This window comes from Lissotriton helveticus, chromosome 3_1 (assembly GCF_964261635.1).
Source record: "Lissotriton helveticus chromosome 3_1, aLisHel1.1, whole genome shotgun sequence".
Lineage (NCBI taxonomy): Eukaryota > Metazoa > Chordata > Amphibia > Caudata > Salamandridae > Lissotriton > Lissotriton helveticus.
In genome coordinates this window covers 1,480,858,304-1,480,884,934 of record NC_136061.1, presented here as the reverse complement: position 1 = coordinate 1,480,884,934, position 26,631 = coordinate 1,480,858,304, and the positions used below count along the sequence as shown (strand labels likewise).

General features: G+C 44.3%; 1 protein-coding gene across 3 annotated transcripts in view; it reads right to left on the bottom strand.

Moving 5' to 3' along the window:
• Positions 1-26,631, bottom strand: part of LOC144823528 (uncharacterized) — a 457,863-nt gene that overhangs the window by 35,537 nt on the left and 395,695 nt on the right. For 2 of the 3 annotated variants that reach the window (XM_078682114.1, XM_078682116.1), the window contains exon 6: positions 9,636-9,734. The exons of the other annotated variant lie outside the window; for it this stretch is intronic. In XM_078682114.1, the coding sequence (XP_078538240.1) occupies positions 9,636-9,734 (99 nt within the window). The remainder of the gene's footprint in view (positions 1-9,635; positions 9,735-26,631) is intronic. 3 annotated transcript variants of the gene reach the window in all.

Sequence of the window (26,631 nt, the reverse complement as noted above, 5' to 3'; positions counted from 1 at the left end):
GTGTCTGTATACTCATCTGCATTCTGATGGAAGGGAGGTAGGAGCAGACACACCTGAATAAGCTGTGTTATGTACCCACACAAAGGGCTGATTGCCCCCTACTGATAGTCTGGAGCCAGGGCTGGGAGGAAAGGACCTGTGCACACTTCAAAGAGCCTTCTTTGATGTCACCCCCACTTCAAAGGCACAACTGGGAATAAGTATTGGGGTATGACCCCACCAAGACAGTACACTACTGGACCTGTGAAGAACTCTAACAGGAAGAAGGACTGCTGTGCTGCTACAAGGACTGCCACTCTGCTGGACTGCTGCTTTGAAAGAACTGCTTTTCTGCTCTGAAGGGCTGCCTGTTGCCTGCTACATGCTGCCCTCGGCTCTTCTGAGGAAAAGGACTGGGCCCTGTGAAGAAAATGAGTTTTCACTAGGTCCTATTAATTTCTCCATTCCTTGCCATCTCATGACAAATCCCTGCCTACAGCCTCCATTTCTGCTGACGCTAAAAAATATCACATACCCAAACCCCACGTTCTTTGCAGTTAGCCAATTCCTCAACAGAAAGCCATGAGATACCTACGCCCTGTGTAAACAAGCTTATTTTTCATCTTCTGCTCCCTGCTTGGTAAACATCCTTGACACCATGATCAGGTTATCTGGATAATGGTCTGAATGCCGTGCCTTGATTTAGCTGATTGAACAATGGTCCGAACACCGCCTTGATCAGGTCATCAACTACAAACACCGCCCTGATTGAACAATGGACTGAATGCCAAAGAGTGTAGTAAAAATGTATATAAGGCTTGTTCGCTGTGGAGTAAAGCAGCAGCCTCCTGGGTTTTGTCTCCGACTAGCTTGGGACTCTGTTCCATAGCCCGGGCTATTGTAATAAAGGTGGTTCTCTCTCTGCAGACTAAGGTTTCCGGGTCCACTTTATTATATAAGGAGGGTAAGAGTAGACTCGGGTGATTCCCGCACCGCCAAGCCCCCATTCTTCCTTGAGGTGTTTTTTTTTGGTTCTACACCTGCTGAGGAAAAGGACTGGACCCACCTCACTTGAACCCAGAGTGACTCCAAGGGCGTGCCCCCTGTCTGAAGCCTCAGGGCCATCAAAGACTTTTTCCAACCCTGCAACAGCACATGGACTCTGCCATCTGCGAGATCTTCCTTGCCAATTGATGCCAATCCAATCCTGGACCCTTGGGAGTGAGTTTTCCTGTGCTGATCCAGCTGAATCCCCGCATAGATGAGATTGGGCCCATTGGAATCAACACATCTCCATTCAACGCAGGTGCAGCCCGATGACAACGCTTCAACAGGCTGTGCGGCTCGACGATGACAGACTACATGGTTTGATGATGAGTCAACACATGCACTTTAGAAGGGTTCGTCAACGAAGCCTTCATAGACTGCCTGGATCTGAATCAACGCATCTCCATATATAGGATCAACAATGCATCGCAACCTCTGCTCCTCGCATCGAGTCTTTGACATCGATGCTTCCTCCATCCAAGGTACTTTTTCATTGAGACCTACGAGAGTCCTGTAGCCGGCCTGCCCTCCTCAGCCAGAACTTTGGATTTACCCCAGTTTAGCGCAGCCAGATGTCCCCGGTTGGCGCTTTATGACTTTAAGCACTATAGTTTGATTTAATCTTTCAAAGTTCATTAGTCCAGTTCTACTTATTGGATTCTTGTAATTTTGGTCTTGTTTTACTCATAAAAATATTATCAAGTCTTCTAACACTGTGTGGAGTATGGTGTGTGTATGAAGTATGGTGTGTGGAGTATGGTTGGTGTGTGGAGTATGGTGTGTGTGTGTGGAGTATGGTGTGTGTGGAGTATGGTGGGTGCATGGACTGTGCGTGTGTTTGGAGTATGGTGTGGGTGTGTGTGTGTGTGCGTGGACTGTGTGTGTGTTTGGAGTATGGTGTGTGTGTTTTTAGAGTAGTGTGTGTTTGGAGTACTGTGTGTTTGGAGGTGTGTGTTTTTGCAAAAATACATTACACATTGCCTCTTTATATAAGCTTGACTGCTTTGTGTCAAGCTACCAGAAGGTAAGAACAGGTTATCTTTTAGTGTGCATATAGCCAACCCTGACTACAGTGGTGTTTCCTACTTTGGGCAGGGTGCATTCCTCTGCCAACTAGAACTCCATTTCTAATACGTACCCTCAGACATGCTCTAAAAGCCCTCAGCAAAGTTGCACAATTTTGCATACTGTGGGCCACTTTATCTAGTGGATGTTTTCAGTCCCAATCTAACCCAGTTTTGTTAGGACCTTTTCAAATAGATGTTCATGTGGCGTTACATCGTTAGCAACACATACTTTAAAACAACTAATCAGATTGTTAATTACATTAAAGACAACATAAAATCCATAAAAATACAAAAGTGCAGACAAGAAAGACACATTGAAACAGCATCCCAAGGTCAGTTTCACGACAGCCTATGAAGTACACGAAAAAGTACCCCAAAGTCAAATACATTGTGTTCTCTAGCCATTCCCTTTCAGTCTCTCCCTATTGTCAGTGGTAATATGTTAGTAGATGGACGAAACCACCAAACTTATTTTTCAGGTATAAAAGTACATCTACCTGTAATGTTTATAAATTATGCTAAATTAACACCACATAACAAAAATCTGACAATTTGTTCTGGGCCAACAGACACTTGCAAAACTCCACACAATGAGTGTGCTATTTGGCGGTAAACAGTGCAACAGCACGCGAGCCTACCTGCTCGCCGGTCCGCCCTTCAGCTCGCCGTCTGCGCCCAGGGACCCAGGTCTGTCACCAGCCACCAGCCTCATCGGACAGGGGTCCAGAGCCTTCACCGCCGCGCCTGCTGCCTGCTGTCTCCTCCCCCCGCGGCAGCCCTCCACCACCGGGTCTGCAGCTGAGTAGGGGGAGTAGAGACTTCAACACCCAGAAGCCTCCGCGACACGAGCGGAAGTCGCGTAGAGGCTTGGCGCCCGGAGGCGCTGTTTAAGGGGCTGGCCTTCCCGCGTCGCGGGACCGCGCGCGGGGCCGTGCCCGGGGCGAAGCCCGGGCAAAGGGCGGGCCCTCTGTGGCCCTCAGAGGCCCGAGGAGACTGGGCTGGGCACTACCCCTTGGCCAATTCTATACCGATCACTAAGGTATTAAATTTGTGATTTAAAGCCCATTGCAAATGGCTCCTACTGTATCCAAATCCACCACTAAAAACATGGCAAAAAAAACGCCCATTAACACACGTTCTGTTGCAAGGATCACCGCCCAAACTAAAACACCGATACCAACGTTAACTGCTATTGACCGTATGCTTCAACAGACAATTGTGGTGGTAGCAAATGCCATTGAAAACACCGAGAGACGATTGTCTCTACCACCCAGTACTTGCCTAATCCATCGGACACCACAACTTGCCGACAGTACTGTACATAATATAAATATGACTGCATTATCAAATGACTCCATTTTAATGCAATCTTACACAGGCCTTCCCGGGACCGTGCCACTTCCAATAGAAGATCCTCCTACACTTCCAACAGTATTCCAAGATAGGGACAGTCGCCTGTCCCTAACTCCCAATCTGCAGATTAATGTAACACCATCTGAGGAACCGGGCCCCAGCAATGCGCCTAGCGCAATATTGATTTCCTGCGACAACGAAGATACCACCCACACAATTGATCTACCCAATAATAGCACCGTAAACAGTACGACCAATCATGGCACTGTCCATCGTAGATCTAGACGTATCCATCACAGAAAATTACTAGCTCTTACTAGGGGATGCGCGAAACAAAGGGGTAGGAGAAAGAAGGCAACCTTATCATCACCTCCCATTGAACAAACTAACGGAAGCGAACCACCACTGCCAAATTCAGGACCTGCAGTTAATATGGAGTCTATAATGGGTCATATTATGGATGCTATGAAGCTCCTCATTGCCCCCCTAAACGACAAACTTGAGCAAATACGCAAAAAGGTGGAAAACCTGGAAAAATTGGGCTTAGCCAAATTAGACATTCTCGAACATCTAGGTCCACAAATTACTCAAACCATCTCAAATGTACCGACTGTGAATAAGGCCAACACGATTGCCCATATTACATCTAAACCACAGGTTGCACCAGCCAGAAATACGAATCCCACAGCAGCTACCGGTAAAACTGTAAATTCACATACCAACATACCAGGCAATGCCATCAATGGCCCTTCAACATCCTCCTCCCTCAGAGTAACTGGGGAGATGCCCATGGGCCACCCTTCAGTAAGCAGGAATCCACCAGCGCGTAGCCATTATAACAATATTATTCCCGCTGTGATCAACCTCCCACCAGAAAGTAGGCCATACGTGGCAATCCTTGCCAATGTACCAAAACTTCAACCCTCCCAATTTGAAAATAGTGAAACATTTAAAAACAAAATTTTATACTGGCTTGTTCATAACTGTGGATTCCCCTTAAATGGGGCAGGCCAGATCATTTCAACTCAAAGGGTAGGGTGGGTGGGCCCTAGTAAAAAGGAAATCAATGGGGACTGTGTAATCATAAATTACAAAACCACCGAATGGGCAAGAGATTCTATCCTGAACGCACCCACCCCTTCAGATAATGATTACAATACAACCCTATTCCCATTGGACTACTTTTATAGAAATCTGGTGGGGTTCAAGATTCCGGTGCAGAATTTCAAACATCCTAGAGCAATTAACACACCTTATCTACCAGTACAGCAGGCACCAGTACAATCAGCTGGGTACTCCTCGACCCTTCACGATTTTAGTAATCAGCATGTCCCACAACCTCCTATGAATTTGTACAGAATGCTCAACCCCAATTACCTTAATCACCACAATGCCATCGGGCCTGGAAACAACATCTATGGTCAATTTACAGTCCCAACATCAAATAGATTCCAGATATTTAATTCCCTAGACGAAAACGATTGACTCATGAATACCCTTGCTGAAGAACTTCCTGCAAGTGAACCTCATACAGACATCCCTGTAACAAGCTTAAACGATCTAACCATGATAGACAACACCACTTGTATTGTTGAAAATCATCTGGGTAATCAAATACTATCGTCAGCTACATCAGTTACTGTTCCACCTCAAGTATCCAGGGAAGAGTCACTGAGGGTTATTACGTGGAACATAGCCGGGCTAGCTTCCAAGGTAAACACACCCGTATGGGATGACTTTCTCAAACAGGGCTATGATATAATATGCCTACAAGAAACCTGGGACAGGGCTGAAGTACACGTCGAGGGATATACCTCTCTCAATGTGCTGGCTGTGGCTTCCCAGGCTGGTCGAGCCAAGGAGGGGCTAGTGACTCTGTTATCTACAACATTGACTGAGTTCCGGGTTAGCGATCAGGCAGTCTTAGGAGAACATGCTTCCGTTTTGCGTTTGGCCCACAGTGGATACAGAGACTTAATAATAGTGAATTTTTATAACAACATCGCTGGGCACAAACAGGGGATGTTCATTTCTGATATCGAGCAGGCCATCGATGCAATGTTACTAAGTACACCCAAACCAGCTGCCATTTTGTGGGCAGGAGATTTCAACATTAAAACATGCACTTATGCACTTAAGGGGGCATGTGGCCACAGGGAGGAATACTCTGGAAGGGAAACAACATGTGTATACAATCATTTCCCGCACAACATCCTTGGCAGCGCGTTGAATAACCTATTGGCTAAATATGACCTGGAACTCCTTGAATGTAATACGAATGCAAACAACGCTAGATGTCCAACATTCCATGGAAGGAATAGCCAATCTTTTATTGACCATATCATCATATCCTGTTCTGCAACCTATATTAATGTTTGGGTAATTGAACAAACGGTCAGTGACCACAATAGTGTATATGTTGAATTACTGGGCTGGGGGACAAAAAGGAACTCCTATGGTCAACCCATTCATGACATCACCGTAGGAAGGCCGAACGGGACAAGGGTGAAGTGGACAAAAGTTGACCCCGCTAAAATTGTTACTAATGTCATCGCAAACTGCTATGGAGAGGTGGAGTACTGTTTATCCCCGACACCATGCCCAGGAACCTTGCTATCTAAATTTCTAATTATTACGCTAGCTATCGAGAAATCACTGACACGCAAAACTCGGAATCCAAGAAAAGTCAAGACAGCGTGGTTTGATGACAATTGTGCCCACTCACTAAAAAGGTTAAAAATCTCGCTTGATGCCAAACCAAGAGACTCGTGTAAGATCAGGGAAGAGCGTTATAACTATAAAACTACACTAGCCACTCGGAAGAGAGAACTACAGGACGAGGCATGGGCTAAATTAGATCAGGCTGCAGAAACCAAAGACCATAAACTCTTTTGGGACACTGTAAATAGTCCGTTCTTAAAGAACGACAACATTCCTGAACTAACCTCCCATGTCAGTTGTCAGGCCTGGATTGTACACTTTACTGGGATTTTTAATTCTGATTGTATCTTTGATTCCATTCCGGTTTCAAATCTTAATGTTTTAACTGAAATGCCATCCTGTTTTAAATGGGAGAAATTATTGTTTTCGGTATCTTTAAATGAGGTGCGGGATGCAATTGAGAAGAGCAAGGGGGGGAAAGCCCCGGGCCCAGATGGGGTCCCTGTGGACTTCTTCAAATCCAAGATCGATTTATGGGCCCCTATTTTAACACGCTATTTTAATGCTGCTATTGAGGACGAGTTACCTACCTCATGGGGCCAATCTATCTTGGTGCCACTTTTCAAAAAAGGCTTAAGGGCCGAAGCACGAAACTACCGCCCAATTTCTCTTTTGGACTCGTCACTAAAGATACTGAGTCGCGTGCTTCTGGTAAGACTAGAGTCCTGGGCCGAAGATAAAAATGTCCTGTCAGCAATCCAGTATGGGTTCCGAAGGGGCATAGGAACCATGGAGCAGTGTGTGAACCTTGAGCTTATCATCGGCAAGTACACAAAAGCCAAGGAAGGGAATCTGTTCATGTGCTTTGCCGATCTAAGCTCAGCGTTCGATCTAGTGGAACACACACTGCTCTGGCCAACATTACTTGCTATGGGCGCACCCCCAGAAATTATCCATTTACTGGCTAGAATGTATAGCAGCTTATCAAGTAAAGTTAGATTCGGACCGAATGGAGAATGCACCCCCTTTTTTAAAATTGGTAGAGGAATTAGACAAGGGTGTGTTCTTGCTCCCTTGTTGTTCTCCCTTTTTATAAACCAGGTTGACCTGTTCCTACAAGAATCTTTTGCTGATGCCCCCATTATTAATGGAAAACAAATACCCGTCCTCCTATATGCGGACAACGCGGTCCTGATTTCTAGGACCGCGAATGGGCTCCAAAAGCTAATTGAGAAATTTACCATTTTTATCAAGGGCAGAAAGCTTAAAATTAACAAGGGTAAGACTATGACCATGACCTGTGGAAAGAAATGAAAGAAAAGTAGGTCATTTTTCCTAGATGGGGATAAACTTGAGTCTGTGCAACACTTCTGCTATCTAGGCATTACCTTCTCAGGAGATGGGAGATGGGTAAACGAGCAATCCTGTGTAGGCATGAAGATGATTAGAAATACAAACTGTATCTTCAGATTCGCTTCCAAACTGGGGGGGCGCAGAATAAGAGAGATGATTTCCATCTATAACTCAAGGTGCATGTCCTCTGCTCTATATGGAGCAGGGATATGGGGATATAACTCCCAGATCGCCCTATCCATTCAGCAGGAGGAAAACAGGTACCTGAAACGCTTATTATGTCTCCCTGCTTCAGCGTCAAATGAGATCACCCATAGGGAGCTGGGCATATATCATGCCACAGATCTGATTGCACTACGTCCCCTTTCTCTTTGGCGATCCATCTGGGCTAAAGAAGAAACCAAGTTTACCCAGGAAGTAATTTTAGACTGTATTAAATTGGATCAGCACTTAAAAATCCCTTGGCTAAAACATATTTTCCACTGGTACAAGATCCTTTTTGGTCAGGATATTTTTAAAGAAATCCCAACAGAATCAGTTTTAACGAAGCGTGACCTTAAAACCACCTACATGGATCATGCAAAAGGGATCAGAATGAAGGGGTACGCTATACAAAGTACCTTCAAATTGTACCTGGAGTATAATTTAAGCACAGGATTCCCATCATATCTTACATTTGTTAATATTAACTCCCATCGCTTTGTTCTAGCACGCCTGAGGCTGGGCATAGTCCACCATTTGGTGGCTTTCCCTACTGTAAAAAAACCCGGGTCATGTCCGTGCCCATGCGATGGGAAATCTAAACAGAGCATCTGCCACTTTTTATTATTTTGTAATTTTTATACTGGTTTTAGAAAGTTTTATTTGAAGCGACTATTTTTAAAATATAGTGCGTGCAATATAAGAGCTGCAATGCAATTGTTGTTTGACTTGCCCTCTCCGAATGTGTGTTACCGTGTAGCCATCTATGTTCTCAAATGTATCGGGCACAGGAAATCTATCATTATATGATTCCCGTTGTCCTTCCCCCCGTTGGTAAACACATCCTATGACTAATTGAGAGCTATTGTTAAACCACATGCATTTCTCTTATATATGATTTTTGGTTATTCTGTATTTTATACTTGTTGTGTATCCTGGTAATGATTGTCCTCCGGCTTTGAACCCTCTGGCACTAACGTCCTTTAAATTTTCTGTATATAAACTGCTGCTAAAACACGTAAGAGACTATATAGACATTGCACTTTAGTTATATCCTTGCATATTTGCACATACCATTGCACTTTATACCCAGCATAGGCCTTTTTCTGATTTGCACTATTCCATTTGGCATGTTTTGCACTAAACTTTTTAAATGCTGCTAATTATAGTGACCAATTTTTACTGTATACAAATGTGATATATCTTGCAGGTTTTAACCAGATTGGCTTGGATATCGATGTAATTGTTTTTAGTAAAAGTTTCATTATTCTTTTTTTCTCTTTACAAATGTGACTTCAACTGCATTCTGAATGTTGCTATATGGTTGTACTTGTACAAACCGAATAAAGCATTTTGAAACTTGAAACTTGAGTGTGCTATTGTTAAAAATCTTGGTCCCCATCACAATCCTAGAGACTACATTTAGAAGACCTCAAGGCAGTTAGTCTAATTGACATGGGATCTGAAGATGAGCATTATGTCGTTGTGTAAAGATATACAGTTCTCAGCTTATTATCTTGAGATCGATCTGTGAAATAAATATGTTTTATTTTATGCAATCTTTTAAATTAGTTGTGTTCAATCGGAACCACACTTTTGATTTCTTAACATTTTCGTGGAGGACTGCATACATAAACTTTCCAGGCATGAGATTGGGCGGTAAAACGATCATCATCAATAAATCGCCATAAAGCCATTCACAGTCTAAAGCCAGGAGCAGGGCACATTTCTAGTAATGTGGAAGTGCACAGTGGTCGTTTGTGATAAACTGCGGGTGTCTTCAACCAACTGGTCAGTGGAGCTTCAAAGTATAAAGCCAATATTAACAATGGCAAGACCAGGCGCGGTTTATTTGCACTTGTTTTTATAGGTTGTCCTTGCTGTGCTATACTATACCGAGGTTTATAACATTTCACAAATTCTTCAAAATATCACATTCCAGGTAGCAAAAAATATATATATATATTTACTCACATGTGTGACTGCTAACATGTTCTCTTCTCTTTCTGTCCTTATGCTCCATGCAGTACGTGTCATTCTCATCCTTTATTGTGAATGAAACATCCTCATAGCCTGTCAGACATACAAAGAACAAAGGATATATATATATATATATATGTATATATATATATTGCAAGAGATACAAATATTTTACTGATGGATACTTCTAAGCGAGGATTCCTCCCCTTGCGAATCTCTCCCGGTGCCAGACTCAATCTGGAAACTTTTACAATAGCTCCTGCAAGCCATCAAGTGGTAACATCAGCTTCTGTCAAGCCTTTGGACATGATGATATGGAGCTGCATACAGGTGTCACCCCTGCACACTGGCATCAGTTGCTCTTTTTCCCTAACATTCGTACACAGATCCAGAGACCCAATCCTACTGTTTTTTCAGTTCCTGCAGAAAACCTTTTTTCTCCAAAAACATTTGACAGTATACAGGGATGAAAACGCAAAAAAAACGCAGGGTGTAAACTGCCACACTTGTCACAAACATAAGTCAGTCATAGACCCACATCATCAGTCTTGGTGGCTCTGCACCAAGCATGGCCCCAAATGTTGCGACAAATGCTTCTTGATGCATTCAAATGCCATCAGGGAGAGAGAAGCTACATTTATCATCTTCAATTACAAGAAATGGGTATATTCATGAGGTCCTTCTCGTTCACCATCTTCAGGGATTTAAAAACAAAGTCAAGAGTCTAGTTTAACAAAAAAAAAAACAAGAGGTCCAAGTGAACCTCTTCAGGTTCTCAAGACTCCTGCTCCAAGGAGTAGTCTCATAGTCTTCACTCTTTGACATAGATTCAGATGCTCTAGGCCTTTGGTGTCTTCCCCATAATGAAAACGATAATGAGGATGGCATCCTCATTATACTGACGCTGGCTTGTATTTCGGTCTCCAAAAAGCCAATGACCTGGACACTTCAGAAGAGACAGGCTAGATGGAGCCCTTAGTGACCCAATATAAGACAGTGATTCTTTTGCAGTGGTGGTTCATAGAGTTGCGTAGGCACGGAATTTGGTGTTTTCAACAGTGGAGACTAAGGCTAAGCTCCTGACTGAAATTTCCAGCACTGGCTTTCGACTTTGCAGCCCTTACCGCCTTTTAACAAAGCCCAGACTTACTCTCTCATAGCAGACTGTCCTAAGCCTTTCTCAGCCCTGCCAGTGATTCATCTTACTGCCACACAATACAGACAATATAGAGCAAACTAATCCTGAGAGCCGTATAGTACAGTCTTCTACATGCAAAGTAACTCCAAACTAATTTCCACATCTCCACCAGATAGAGATATGAACATACTAAAGGCTGTGGGCACAATGGTCTTTCATTGGCCAGCCTTGCACTTTGACTCCTGTGGGATACACTCAAGCCCTCTTGGAATTGGAAAGTGAAATTTTGACTTCGTTGTCTCAAGATTTAGATAGTTCCTTTACCCAGTCACTAGACAGTGACCAGGATGCAGTGAAATATATTTTACAGTCAGGCCTGGATACAATAGCTTGTGTTTCCCAGTCTACGACCATCACTGGTGTAATCAGATGAAAAGCTTGATGTCGTGCCATTAGATTTTCCAGGAACATCTCAGCCCCGCACATGGACATGCTCTTTGAATGAGCTGGACAGTTTGGCAAAAAGGATAATTCTGCATTAGAACACTTCAAGGACAGCAGAGCTAAGGTTAATTCCTTGGGGTTGCTTTCCCCTGTCCACAAATTGTTTCAGCAATATTGTAAGTCTTATAGGTACTTGAGGGGCCATTCCTATCACAATAGGTGGCCCTCACAGCCCAGGCAGCAACCAGTGCATCATGTTTGTGACTCCAAAGGTAGGGGCAGTAGTAGGATTACAAGGTCTCCAAAAGCAGAAGCAGCAGCCCTCTTCCTACCCATCATACACGGTCTCTTTCATTTTCCCTCATTCAACAAAATGGGGCAAGTAGGTGGCTTGCATCCAGTACTACCTACATCACAGCTGATCCATTATATTGGAAAAATGGTTCCTCCAAATTGTTAAGCAAGGTCAAACCTTTCTGATACTGAGCATTCCCTTTTGCGCTCCTCCAGTTTTTGTTAAGCCATTGATGGATGACTGAGCTATTCTTTCCAAATAAGTGATGATGCTACTTGCCACAGGGGCAACTTATACCTGAGGGACAAGAGGGGGCAAGGTTATTATTCTAGGTATTTCCTGGTCCCCAAGGATGATGGCGGGCAGAGACACATTTTGGACATCATTGTTGAACTCACTCCTCAAGAAGAAGTTGAAAATGATCACACTTAGTCATGTTCTGCTGGTTTTGAACCCTAAGGAATACATGTTGTCCCTGTAGTCCCATAGGAAGCATCTACGCTTTGTAGAGGGTTTTCAACACTGGCAGCATTTGACTTTATTGACCAAACCCTTCTTCTTGAAAAGGTACAGGCGATTGGCCTGAGTGGTTTAGCTCCTTTCTCCCAGAATGTTACCAGGCAATCTTTCTTAAACAGTCATAAACTAAGAAATCTTCCTCCACTTTTACCAGTATCCATTACTTCCCCCCCCCACCGTTTTAACAACCATTCAAACATGGCTGACTTCACTTTTTTAAAATAAGCCCATATAAGATAGGCTTTTGGTAACCAAGAACATCGATAAAATGGACACCTAATCCCTAGCCTGAATTCGTAGGTGCCTCTCCAACCCTGTTAAAGTGGTTCTAAATCTCGGGATACTTATTGATCCTAATCTTTCTTTAGAGACCCTAATTTATACAATAGCAAATTCAAGGTTCTAGCAGTTAAAACGGTTTAAGCAAATTCTTCTTTATGTTGAACTACAGTACCACCATCTACTTTGGTTGATCTGAAAATTGCTGTAATGTCTTCAGATGGTGCCGAAGCAGCCACCCGGCTCATAATGAGATTTGGATGGTGACATCACAGCACTCAAATACCTAGATCCCTTTACTGGTTGCCTATCAGGACGAGAATGTTTTTCAAAGCACTGGAAACTGCACCACATTATTCACACTACCTTACCAACTATTGTGACTGCGAATCTTAGCTTACTGATACGGAAACACGCCTTACAATATTCCAACAAATGCTTTAGTGATATTGCTAAGACAAAACCATTCTGTTTGTTGACAGAGCATTCTTAAACTTTGCGGAAAGGGAGCAGAAAAACATTACCTAGGCCTTATGGGCAGTTTCCTCCTTGCATGATGTTTGCAGGAAACTAAAGACCTATATTTTTTAATTCTCATCTCCTACCACACATGCTTTTTGGTTTTAGCTTATATATCTTAACATCACCTGTTGTGTTCCTGGATAGTGCCAAGAAGGCTCGGTATACAAGCACTGATAAATAAAATAACATAGCATGATCGTCCTGCCCTTTGGACTAACACCAGCCTCTGGTTTTTACGAAGGTCAGGTCAGTGGTCACAGCCCATCTTTGCAGGTCAGGAATCTACATATTCCCTTACCTTGACAATTGTCTGTTGAAGGCAGTTTCCTCAGCTAATCTTGGACAATAATCAGAATATGGTGTAGTTACTGTTCCCGTTAATGAGCCTAGGCCACATCTTTTACTATCTCAGATACTTTCCTCTTCATCAAGCAAGCTTGGTTGGTGGGTAGATTCTAGCATTACTGCTCAGCTAGGTAATAGTTGTCATGCTGCCTTGTAGTTTGTGGTTTCGATCCCGTGGGGGCAGAGTGGTCCACATCTTCAAATTTCTTTCAGTATTGGGTAAGCTGGGACAGCTGACCAAATGCAAGTTAATGAATTTCCGCACTGGAGCACCCAATATTGTGCAAGCTGCTGCAAGGAATTCTCATTTCGTCTCAAAAACCATAGGAACATCAACCTAGTGTTGAACTCCCTCTTCTATTTTCAATCAAATAAATATCTTTCTAGTAAGACATTTTCAGCCAAACTACCCATCCATTTGCACTTTGTGTCTTTTTGCTGGGTGCGAGATGTGTAGGCACTGGCTTTTTCAGGATGGTTCTTTTATCCTGGATGGGTTATCATTCACCATTCACAGGAGAACTTCAGTCAATACCACTACCATCTCATATCCAGCGTTTCTGAATGTCGTAAGGTTGTGTGGTCACATGCATAGAATTCAATGAAGAAATGACTAGGAAAGTTCACCCTCAGTGGATAGACCAACTGTGTAAAGTCAGGAATTAACCAGACAACGAGGTTTCTTCCTCATCCACTGAACAAGGCGCACACTGGATGATGCAGGAAGCTGGTACTAATGTCTTGGCCTTTGGGACTCTATCTACAAATTTTTCATGCTCAATCCAGTAGGAACATCCTGGTGTAAAGACCACTTCTCAGACCTAACTCCGTGATATTGATCCACAAGATAAAGAATCTGCTGTTGAAAGTATCCATCAGAAGAAAAGATCCTTACCTTCTGTAACACTAGCCCTACTCCTCGTTCTGTGGATTTGAATTTTGGAAGTGAATGAGGTTCAAGAAAGGCTTGCACGCTGTCAATGTTCCCAATATGTAAGCCACGTTCCATGTCTGAGGGTGCGGAAGTGACTAATGAATAAACTGGGGCTCTATGTCATCTTGTTGTCAGGCCGGACGGAGTCGCATAGACAGAGACAGAGACTGATGAGGCCACCTGCTGATGCATGGACCAATATATTGCAAGACTTTCCACATCCAGCCTGGTGCCTGGGAAGTCACAAAGCAATGAATCTGCTGTTAGATAGAGCATACACCAAAAGAACATTAAAAAAGTTAAGTAACTTTTTCTTTTTTGTTTCTTTTAAAATATGACATCTTAGGGCCTGTAGCATCAAAGGTTTTAGTACATTATAGGTCTACGGTGAATTTTGTGGATTTATGTGGGCCTTAATCCTCAACTCTCATTAACTACACTAAATTCCAGGCAAATAAACTGTTTATGTTCTTAAATAAATACAGAATGTTTCCACTGATCCATTTGACAGCCTTGTAGCTTTACATGTCACAAGTGTATTCACATACATCTGTCAAGATCAAGTCTCAAAGCTGTCAGGAAAGCTATAGAAGGATGTGATGAGAAGTCGCATGATAAAAGATTTCCTAATCAAGCACTTCAGCTGTGTCTATATGGAACTTTCTCACATTTAAAAAAATAGTATGATTGCAACTTACAGGAACTGCAGTGGGTTGGACTACTGCTTATGCTATAATCTTTATGTATGGTAAAACATTCATACACAAAAACAACCTTGAAATCAATTCTTGGCACTGATAAATTGATGATCCAATTAACAACTTGTGCACAAAAATATTATTTTGCCCTGCCCTAGGGTGTTGTTTACTATGCCTCAAAGCACATGTCTGATTTCCTTGTGAGAAGACACTAATCAAAGCAGAATATTGGTTTCTTCTGTTCACAAAAAGCCCACAGAATGCAACACCATCCCTTCAGGGTCTGGTCTCTATTCTTTCGCCCCTAAAAATGACCTATATATTTCTAAATAAACCCATCTAAGACTTACCACCCAGTGTAAACATAAGCAAAAGATAAACATCACTGAGAACTACAGACGACCAATAAAGGTACTAACGTAGCATCATTCATTAAATATTTTGCTGTAAGTGGTCATGAAATCAGTGCTGTGAGCTGTCAAGCAGCTGAAGCGCTAAAAAGTTGAAATGAAGAGGTAGCATTACTCTCAGGAGAGAGGTGTTTTGGAATACACAAATCGTAATATAGAGATCTTAATTCTGCCAGTGTTAATCATGTAAATGGCTCCAGTATTTTTTCATTAAACATACTTGTCTGTACCACTCAGCTCACTAAACTCGGCCTTTTACAGTATTTAAGGTCATATTCTACTGTTGCATTCCTTACTCAAATCAAATTAGCTGTATGCGATTTCATGTTAAACATCATAAAAATATACAAAAGTAAAAACACATTATCACACTTTAACAGTCTACATATACAAAATGCATAAGGGGTGAACAAACATCCAAACACATTAAATGCCATAGGAAAGTGCAAATGCCAATACAAAGGAAATTCAAATCACCATAGGGCAGTTCTTGGCGATCAATTTTTTCCTATTCTGTAACACACTACACATATAACTGGCCACAAACATCAGATCAAAAGGTACGGTAACGATTGTTGGAACAAATAAGCTGGGTGGAATTGCTTGAAATTTAAATCACATAGAATATAGTAAATAAAAAGCTTCTCAAGCCCTTACTAAAAAATAAAAATAAATTGAATATGTAAGGTGAATTGAACAGACAAATTATTGCTGGATATTTGGCCGAGACACAGACCAGTCGTTAACGGTGGGAAAAGTTACCAAACGGTGGAAAATGTTTAGTCTGGAGCGGGTCAAAACAAACCTATGGTAACTATTATACATAGACTTGACGTTGGGGTGCAAGTCAAAAGTAACCAAGATCAGTTGGTTCTTAGCAATTCTGGGTTTTCTCAATTCTGTGGCCAACCTCGTTTCCTCAAACAGCCACAGGCACACGTTTTTTAGATCCTTCCTCAAGATAGACTGTAATGTATTGGTACAAAAGGGGGTGGTGATGGACGGAGCATCTGAACTAATCAAACACTCACACCCAGTCAACAGATCTGGGTTTAATCCATCACAGTTCTTTAGCCCACTCTGCCACCCCAGTTCAGACATGACTATATGCAAATCAGTCTGACCCTGTGCCTCATGGGAACAGACCAGCCCGAACTGCCAAGCCATGCTTTCCCTGGACCGGAAACAAGCTTCCGAGGACCGGTTTCTTGCATTTCAGCCGTCTTCAGCCCGGCTTGCTTGAATCCAGTTGCAAAGTGAGCAAGGGACTCACGTCTGAGCATACCCTGTCAACTTATGGCGAACAAAGTGGTACAAAAGGGGGTGGTGATGGACGGAGCATCTGAACCAATCAAACACTCACACCCAGTCAACAGATCTGGGTTTAATCCATCACCGTTCTTTAGCCCACTCTGCATTTGTCTCCCCGAGTGGGACGGGCATGCTCAGACGTGAGTCCCGTGCTCTCCATACCACTGGAGTCAAGCTATCCTGGCTGAAGACGGCTGATAGCCAGAAACCGGTCCTAGGATGCTTGATTCCGGTCCAGGTAAGACATGGCTTGGCAGTTCGGGCTGGACTGTTCCCATGAGGCACAGGGTCAAGACTGATTTGCATATGGCCATGTCTGAACTGGGGTGGTGTGATGAGCAAAATAACGATGGATTTAGGCCCAGATCTCTGTACTGGGGTGAATGTAAGACATTGTTCTGCATTCTGTCCATCAACTGTTGTTTTTGCATTTGTCTCTCCGAGTGGGACGGGTATGCTCAGGCGTGAGTCCCTTGCTCTCCACACTACTGGAGTCAAGCTATCCTGGCGGAAGACGGCTGATAGCCAGAAACCGGTCCTAGGATGCTTGATTCCGATCCAGGGAAGACATGGCTTGGCAGTTCGGGCTGGACTGTTCCCATGAGGCTCAGGGGCAAGGCTGATTTGCATATGGCCATGTCTGAACTGGGGTGGTGTGGTGAGCGAAAAAACAATGGATTTAGGCCCAGATCTCTGTACTGGGGTGAATGTATGACATTGTTCTGCATTCTGTCCATCAACTGTTGTTTTTGTAATGTATTGGGGCATTAGAAAAAAACAGGATGCCCCTAACCGAAGCAGAACGGTTTGACAAAGTTCAGCAATGGAATTCGGAGAGGTGACGACAATTTAAGACAATGATTGATCATCTTACGATTTAAGAGTGTCATCACAAGACCACACTTTGTGCCACAAAAGAATTGGGTAAGTTCAAGCTAAGTCGGTTGTGAATGGAGCCTCGAGCTCCGCATGGTAGACCTAGGAAGAACAGCACTGTGGCACTGCTAATAAAAATCTAAAAAAAGCATTTTCTACTTCTTGAAATGGGTTGATATTGCTGTGACCTCAGATTCCTGCCCCGTACAGTGCTGTAGAGGTGCACTTCGCCTTATATATGGTACGCATTGCGCTCACAGATTTGTTTGCAAGCCTGCGTGAGAAATTAGACAGTGCAGAAGTGGCTTTTGTTAAATTCAACTGAATAGCGTTGATAGAGTGTTTCCATGATCCATTATTCAAGAACAAAATTCCCAGGTAGGAGAACAAAGTGACAAAACTTAGCTTTGTATCATCGACGAATAGATCGCAACAACTCATGGTGCCCTTCCCATATTTCATGATAAATGTCTTGCCCAGATTGAAAGTTAGGCCCAAATTCTGCATATAGTTAGCATAGCAGGTAAGTAAGCGTTGTAAACCCATAGGGGTACAAGCCATGAGAACTGTATCGTCTGCATAAAGAGGGGAAGGAATTGGGTGCAGACCAATCTGAAGGAGATCCATACAACTTTGTGCCAGAACATTCACCAATCTATAAATGTACAGGATAAAAAGGAACTGGGCCATCAAATAGTCCTACCTGACCTCCAGCTCCACCCTAAAAGAGCAGGTACATTCGCCCCTAAGATTGTACCATACTCTACAGAATCCCTGAATACAGTTCTCTAAGAAATGGTATTATGAATGGGTATACTCGGAGTTCTGCCAAAATTAAACACAATTCATCACAATTAATGGAATCAAAGGCGCTAGATAAGTCGACAAAAGCTAAAAACATGTTTCCCTTCTTGCCCAGTGTACACTTTCCAATTAACATATTAAGATTTAGGACCTGCTTAAACGTCCCCAAACCTCTCCGAAAACTATGATGAATATCAGACAGTATCTCATTGGTTTCAGCCCACTCCTCCAACCTATTCAGTATAATTCTCCCTACAACTTTCACCAGTGATAGCAGGCTAGGTTGGAGCGATCACCTTTCTTGTAAATTGGGACAATTAAGAAATCAGACCAGGTACTCAGAAACCGGCAGCCACAACATGCGCTTAAAACACCATAGTTAAAACGGGACCCCTAATGGTATATTGGCTTTAAAAAGATCAATCGGAATGCCGTCAGGACCTGGGGCCTTACCACCCTTACTGGCCATAAGGGCCCTGTTCACCTCGACTACAGCAAATATGAGGTTGAATATGCTGCTCAAAAGATCCATAGAGTCAGTTAGCTTGGTGGCCTCCTGCCCCCCAACAATAAGCTAGGATTAGAATAAATGTTAGAAAAATGAGCCACCCACGGTTTCAGTAATAGCAGCCTCCAATTTTGAGGCCCAATTGTCTCTTAAGAAAGGGCTATTTATAGCACGGCTGTGGAAATGTTCTGTACCTCTCCGTTCTTTAAACTCAGCCTTCTACAATATTTTATGCCATATTCTTCTGTTGCCTTCCTTATTCCGTTTCACAAATGTTTTGAGACATAGGCTCCATTTAGGTTGGCATTCAAATAATCCTACTTAATCAGTTTATCTCAGAAAAGCTGTCCTATGGGCCTGATTTAAATGTTGGCCGTAAGCATACGCCATCACAACTGTGACGGACTGTGCTACTGCCAACGTTCTGGTCCACCTGCCATAGTTAAATGGGGCAGACCATAGTTTGACCAGGGCAGAAACTACTCCATCTCCAATGTGGCCAAACTGCTCCAACGGATTAAGGGCTGTTGGAGAATTGGCTATATGTCTGTCCACCTAATTAGGATGGGTGCACATCTAGACGTTTTTTACTGCCCATCATCGCCAAGAAAACCCTGGTACAAAGAGGAAGTAAACAAGCATTTGCAATGCAATAGGTCTTGCATTAAGAAAGTTTCAGCTATTGGTATTGTAAATGACAAATGTTGTATTCATGTGTTGCTTTTGAAAATAGCAAAATTAATAGCTTCATCATTTACAATGCCAATAGTTTTAACTTTCGCAAATGTGACACCTATAGCATTTGTAATGCAATATGTGTTGTATTTACGTGACTTAGATGTATTGATATTACAAACAATGGCTTTTAATTTTTTTAAATAATTAATACTTAAATAAAAGTTATTGTAATTTATAATGGCAATAGCTTAAACTTTTGTAAATAACGTTTGTGAAGATTATGTTCAGTGTATTTTATTGTGACGAAAATCCAAGAACAGAAGTGAAATATTAACATCTTTTTGTGACATTTGTAATAAAGCTTGAAACATTGAGAGAACATATTTGAACCAGTTGCTGTTGAATGGTTGCCCAGATTGATGCTGGGATGGCGCTGAGTGATGCTGTGGTGGTGCTGAGTGGTGCTGAGTGATGCTGTGGTTGTGCTGAGTGGTGCTGTGGTGGTGCTGTGTGATAATGTGGTGGTGCTGTGTGATGCTGTGGTGGTGCTGAGTGATGCTGGGGTGGCGCTGAGTGACGCTGGGGTGGCGCTGAGTGATGCTGGGGTGGCGCTGAGTGATGCTGGGGTGGCGCTGAGTGATGCTGGGGTGGCGCTGAGTGATGCTGGGGTGGCGCTGAGTGATGGTGTGGTGGTGCTGAGTGGTGCTGTGGTGGTGCTGAGTGATAATGTGGTGGCGCTGAGTGATAATGTGGTGGCGCTGAGTGATAATGTGGTGGTGCTGAGTGGTGCTGTGGTGGTGCTGTGGTGGCTCTGAGTGGTGCTGTGGTGGTGCTGAGTGATGCTGTGGTAAAGCAGAGTGGTGCTGTGGTGGTGCTGAGTGATAATGTGGTGGTGCTGAGTGATAATGTGGTGGTGCTGAGTGGTGCTGTGGTGGTGCTGAGTGATGCTGTGGTGGTGCTGAGTGGTGCTGTGGTGGTGCTGAGTGGTGCTGTGGTGGTGCTGAGTGATGCTGTGGTGGCGCTGAGTGATGCTGTGGTGGCGCTGTGGTGGTGCTGAGTGATAATGTGGTGGTGCTGAGTGATGCTGTGGTGGTGCTGAGTGATACTGTGGTGGTACTGAGTGATGCTGTGGTGGTGCTGAGTGATGCTGTGGTGGTGCTGAGTGATGCTGTGGTGGTGCTGAGTGATGCTGTGGTGGTGCTGAGTGATAATGTGGTGGTGCTGAGTGATAATGTGGTGGTGCTGAGTGATAATGTGGTGGTGCTGAGTGATAATGTGGTGGTGATGAGTGGTGCTGGGGTGGCGCTGAGTGGTGCTGTGGTTGTGCTGAGTGATAATGTGGTGGTGCTGAGTGGTGCTGTGCTGGTGCTGAGTGATGCTGTGGTGGTGCTGAGTGATGCTGTGGTGGTGCTGAGTGGTGCTGGGGTAGCGCTGAGTGATGATGCTGAGTTGTGCTGTGGTAGTGCTGAGTGATGCTGGGGGGGGGTGCAATATCCAGTGCCACTTTTTATATCACTTTGTGCTACACTGTACTTGGCTGCAAATTAAATGGGAAAGTGTTTGTTCGTTTCCTTACCTACTCAAAAGGCAGTTTATTTCGAAAATGCAAAATCTTGGAATAAAAAGCATAGATCCGAAGTCCAGACAACTCAAAATGAGAGCCTTGTAAGAGAAGTAGTACAGAGGCACAGGGATGTTTTTATTGTAACTAAAGTTGCAAACCTGAAGAGCACACTTAATAAATGCAATAAAAGCACATTCAATCCTCAAATGAACTACTGTGCAGCATATTTAGAACAATGTGAAACAAGTGATAAGAAAGAACACAACCAGGTAGAGATGAAAGCAGTAGCCTTACCAGAAGTATGTCTTAGAAAGACAGCACAAAAACTTTTTGTAAATACGCTGATTTTACTTTCTTAATTAGTTATAATGAAGAGCATTCGCCCAAAGCACAATTCGTTGGCCCTGGGACAAGATCTATTGTGATTTTGAAGAGAAATAAAGATTTAAAGGGCTTGAACATTGGCCTAGATTGTCGCAACTATTGCTGAATATCACACTCACTGGGCAACTTATTGAGCCCCCGCCTAAGGAAAAAAAACACTTTCACACCGGCCCATTGTATCTCAGGTGTAAATATAGCATACACCCACATTGGGGCAAAATATACAATAACAGAGTTACTTGATGAATAAAAGTCGCACACCGTTTATTGCACAGTAAATCAAAAATGGACTTGTAAATCAGAAATCAGTTTAGCAGGATCGGAAAGCGGGTGACACGGATCACACAAGGCGCGTGCAAATCGGAGCCAAGAAAGGGAAGTCTTTTTTAGTTCTTATATTTTTGGCGACGCTACCCCTTTAAATAGACGTTGTAAATACCTCTACCATTTCTTGATTCACGACCTGCCATACCAAAGGCTCCGGAATGTTGTCTATTCAGAATTAAACAGCAATCTTGATGGCGCAAAGCTAGTTTGTGGTTCGTAAACTACAGGCGAACTTCCCCCAGACACAAGCCACTGGTATGCACAAGCTGCATTCATGTGCAAATGGCTTCACAGGAACATTTTGTACTAGTACTGAGCGTGTGTGTGAGGGGCGGGGCTGTGGGGGTGGATGCATGTTTGCATTATCCTAGAATGAGAAATGTGGGTTCTTTGAGAGAGAGAAACTGCCTGGCCACACCTCAACAGCCACGAGAACATTCCTTTGCTGTGTGAAACTGTAAAGTTTATGTTCCACTAACGCAGAGCGTGTCAACACTTTTTAAGCACTTAAACCATTGTGAATGCCATGAAATTAAAATTGCGGAAGCAAATCTGCTAAAGTTTTGAGCGAAAACATTCTAAGCAAACAAGGGAAAATAATTAGGGGGAGGAGAAATGCGAGACACGGGCTGGCGGCCGTGAAAGTGAAAGTACGGCCGGCCGTGGGCAGCAACAGCAGGGGTGAATAATTAGGGGCGGGGGAGGAGAAATGCCTGAGACCGAGCGCACGCTGGGGGAAGCTTCAGATGCCTGTGGGAGGGAGGCTGATGGCTTTGATGTGGACGCACATTCCGCCCGAGTGCACCACACGAACTGTCCGAAATCCATCCGCCCGAGTGCACCACACGAACTGTCCGAAATCCGGGATGGTTTCAGACCTTGGTTTGGCCTCTATACTCTCGCCTATTATCCCTTGCGGGATTAATAGGCGAGACCTAAAAACAAAGAATGCCTCCCTCACCAAGGGAGATAACACCCAAGGCGAGTGGGACATTTACTTTTTTTATCTTCAAAACGAAAATTCTGCATCAGGATTTTCATTTTGTAACCAAAAAATACATCAGTTTGGTGCAAGGCTCTGTCATGTTGTTGGAGCCCTGCACCAAACTGCAAAAAGCACTGTCAAGAACCGCTGTGATGGCCCTGTCTGCAACACCTTCGTCCGCCCAAATATAAATCGGCCCCTATGTAACCAATTGTTTATCAACAATTAACAAATACAAAGATTTTGAAGAGGGAGACAGGACAGTTGCATATGCCTCTACATTCTGAAATAAAATCTCAGCAAATTATTTTGGAGAACTACTATGAGCCTAATTTGTCTGCAGACATTTAATGCGGACCACAAATCTCCTTGTCAATATCCTGCTTGACACAATCAATCTACGCATTTCAGTAACAATTTTTTCTACTAGTGCAGTTGCTGTTGTTACTTCTTTTTTGGCTGCACTTGGAAGGCACCCGATTTTTTGTTCCTGGGAACTAATGATCATCTATTCATGAAATACTTTCTGCCAGCTCTCTTTATGTACAGGATATTACTATGCGCAATGTAGAGTGCATGGCTACCTAAAAAAGGTTGTCAGCGATGGGCTAAGTTACGGAGAATAGATTGACCAAAGTACTATAAAAGTAGAAGCGGAATTAGGAAGAATCCAGAAGTTGAAACAGCTATGTTTTTAAGGATTTACTAAACAGAGAAAGTGACTGGCACTTCCCTAATGTTGGGGGTAGATCATTCCAGACTCTAGGTCCAAGGAAAAAGACAGCTCTTAGCGGGATTTCCTAATTCTAGGAATTACGGCCAACGTCTGATGACTGGAGTGCAACGAGCGCGTAGGTGAATACCATGAGACCAAGGTTCTAAGGTAGACCTGTCCGGTGTTCGAAAGGTATCTGTGCATATAGCACAATGCCTTGAAATGTACCCGTTGCTCGGTGGGTAACCAGTGTATGGTCTGTAGCAAACTAGCTGTGGAGGTGAATTTAGGAGAGTGGAGCAAGAGCTGTGCAGCAGCATTTTGAACAACTCTGAGGGGTTTTAGTAATGTTTTTGCCTCCCCCAGATATAAAACATTCCCATAGTCCAGTCTAGAGATGACCAAGGTCTAGACCACGGTTCTCTGGGCCGAGATGGGAAGATAGTAAAGAATCGAGATGGGAAGATAATAAAGAATCTTCCTGAGCTACTTCAGTATGCTAAAACAGATGGCCGCTACCTTAGTATTCAGATGACTCATAGTGAGTTGTCATCAAGCCACACTTCTAGTTTCTTCCCAACTGGCACTGGGCTAGTCGGACTGCCCATATTTGAAGGTCATAAGTACGAACCCAGGAGGTTAGGGGATATTACCCATCAGCAGGACCTCTGATTTATCACGTTTAATTTCAGGGAGATGATGCACATCCATGATGAAACTTGGGTATGACAAGAGTTCAGGGCCTTTATGTTTTGATTGTCCATAGCTGACAGAGATACCACAATTTTCATATTACATCTGTGTACGAAAAATGAGTCCACAATACCCTGCAATTTCTGCCAGTGGTCTAACATACAGGTTATAGAGCAAAGGGCTCAAAGTAGAGCCCTGAGGCACACCAGCACAGCAGACACTAGTGGGTGATATTTTGACCTATGTTGGCTAGTGTGAACCTGGATTTGCGGGCACACCTTAAACTCCCAAGCTGCCCCCAGCAGCCACACTTTTCTCTCTACAAAGCAGTGCCACCATCTTGGATTCTGCTTGACCGGATTGCAGTGACCCACGGAGCATAGGAGGCTTGTAAGCAGCCCGCTGCGCTGCTACTGTCCAGGTCCCCATCTACTTTGCTGTGCATCAGCGGCCACCTCCAGGGCCAAAGGATGCTGCTGCTGGGGGCTTGACTATTGTGGCCCCCTCTCCCTGTCAGGGAAGCTGAATACCAAGGAGCGCTGGGCCTTTGGAGAACCTACACTGCTGGGACCATCAGCTCCTCTCCACATGCCACCACGCACTAAATAGCAGCCTGTCAAGGCTCTTGGGGCTCTGAAGGGGAGGACGAGCAGCAACTGCACACCTGACCCTGAATTACCTGGAGGCCTGCGGTCTGCCGGGACCCTGGAAGTTCGCAAGGAGCAGTGGAGGCACCCATGCTTTTCTCCATCTGTGCTTGAGGGACAGACCACGCACCGTGTTACCCCAGGTGCACTACTGGGAGCGGTGCCAGAGTTAGGACATCGAGCTAAAGAGAACAGTGTGAGCCTCTCTCACATACGGGGCTAGGCGTTGAGTACAGTCACAGAGGCCCCTAGCACTGAGAACGTCTGAAACGAACTTTCACGACATGTGTCCTGTACTCGGTACACCTGCCACCAGGTCGAGGGAGATCTACTCCTGTGTCCACATCCCCCCTACCCCCTTACCCCCAGAGCAATGATATGGCCGCCCACAGAGTACAGAAGGATTACATGCTAAAGAACATGCCAAAGAACATGTTCTCAAAGATGACTGCAAAGAAGACTGAACCCACGCAGAGAAGCTCCCGACGGACCTCCCAGCAGGGCCACAGGTGGGGACCGGCGTGGCTTACCTCCTAATCCCAGTCACCTTGACGTTCATGAAGACTCTTCACCAGGCTCCATAAGGACATAACGGCGCTCAGGAATGATGTGGCAGTGGACCTCAAGGAGGTTAAAAAGGATGTGTCGGACCTAGGTGGTCGAGTGGCAGCACTGGAGAATGGATGGGATGCCCGGGATGAAGAGCTGGAGAACCCCAGATGCGAACAGATGGACCTTCACAAGCAGAATTTGGACCTACAGCTCCATGTAGAGGATCTGGAGAACAGATTGCACTGATCCAATATTCGTATTAAGGGGGTCCCCTTACAAGCAGACGCTGTGATCTGGAGGGCGATGTGCTTTGCTTATTCCCCCATGTATACCCAGATCTGGCTAAGAGATCGTGCTTGACCGCGTACACAGAGGGGGCTGCCCCACTTCAACACTGGGGCAACCTAAGGACATTTTAACCTGCGTTTATAGCTACAAGGTGAAATAAGTTATAGTGGAAGCAGCCACAGACCAGTCCCATTATGTTCAAAGGAACCAAAGTGTGACTATCAGGATTTGTTCCCTACTACTCTACAGCGAAGTTGCTTCCTCAGGTCAATCAGCACTTTTCTCTGGAACCACGCTATCAAATACAAATGGGGCAACCCCTTCCATCTGATCTTCATCTGGAACATCGAGACACATGGTCCACATGACGGAGGTGGCCAATGAGATCCTAGGACTGCAGACATCTCAGAGATGCCTTCCCCCAGGGGGAGCCGTGACTGTTCCCAGTGCAGCATCTCACCCCCAAAAACAGGCATCTGCGTCACACACAGACAACCACACCCAGTCCCACACTGCACAAAAGCCACTAAGAACACAACACGCTTATCCAGCTGTTCCAGGATCGGGACACCACCCGGGACTCCACATCAGACTGACACTCTTCCACCGAGATCCTGACTATGATTGCACTTGACCTGCTCAGGAACGTTTCGCCGCCACAACATAGCTGACTGGCCGTTACTGCCCACATAGCTGTTTAGGACATGCAACAGGCTGGTGGGGCATCAACCACACCCAGTTCACCCCACACATTGTGAAGCAGTCGCTGCCGTGACCATTGATACTTCCATGGAGGGAGTGGTTGTTTGTTTCGGTGTTACACCCAAGGACGTCATCCTCCCTGATAAGGAGGTCCCCTGCATGGTGGCCTTTGATAGCTTGAAATGGGTATGGCTCTGTTATAACCTGCATGGGACACCCACCCCTAGGATTACGATGGCGCTGCTCCCCTTTCCTTCTCCCGATGGTTAAGATACTAAGCTACACGTCAGGGGCCTCAGCTCCACAGCTAAACGACTGGCTCTCCTGGCCTTCCAGAAAGATTCCCAATGTGACATTGCCCTTCTGCAACAG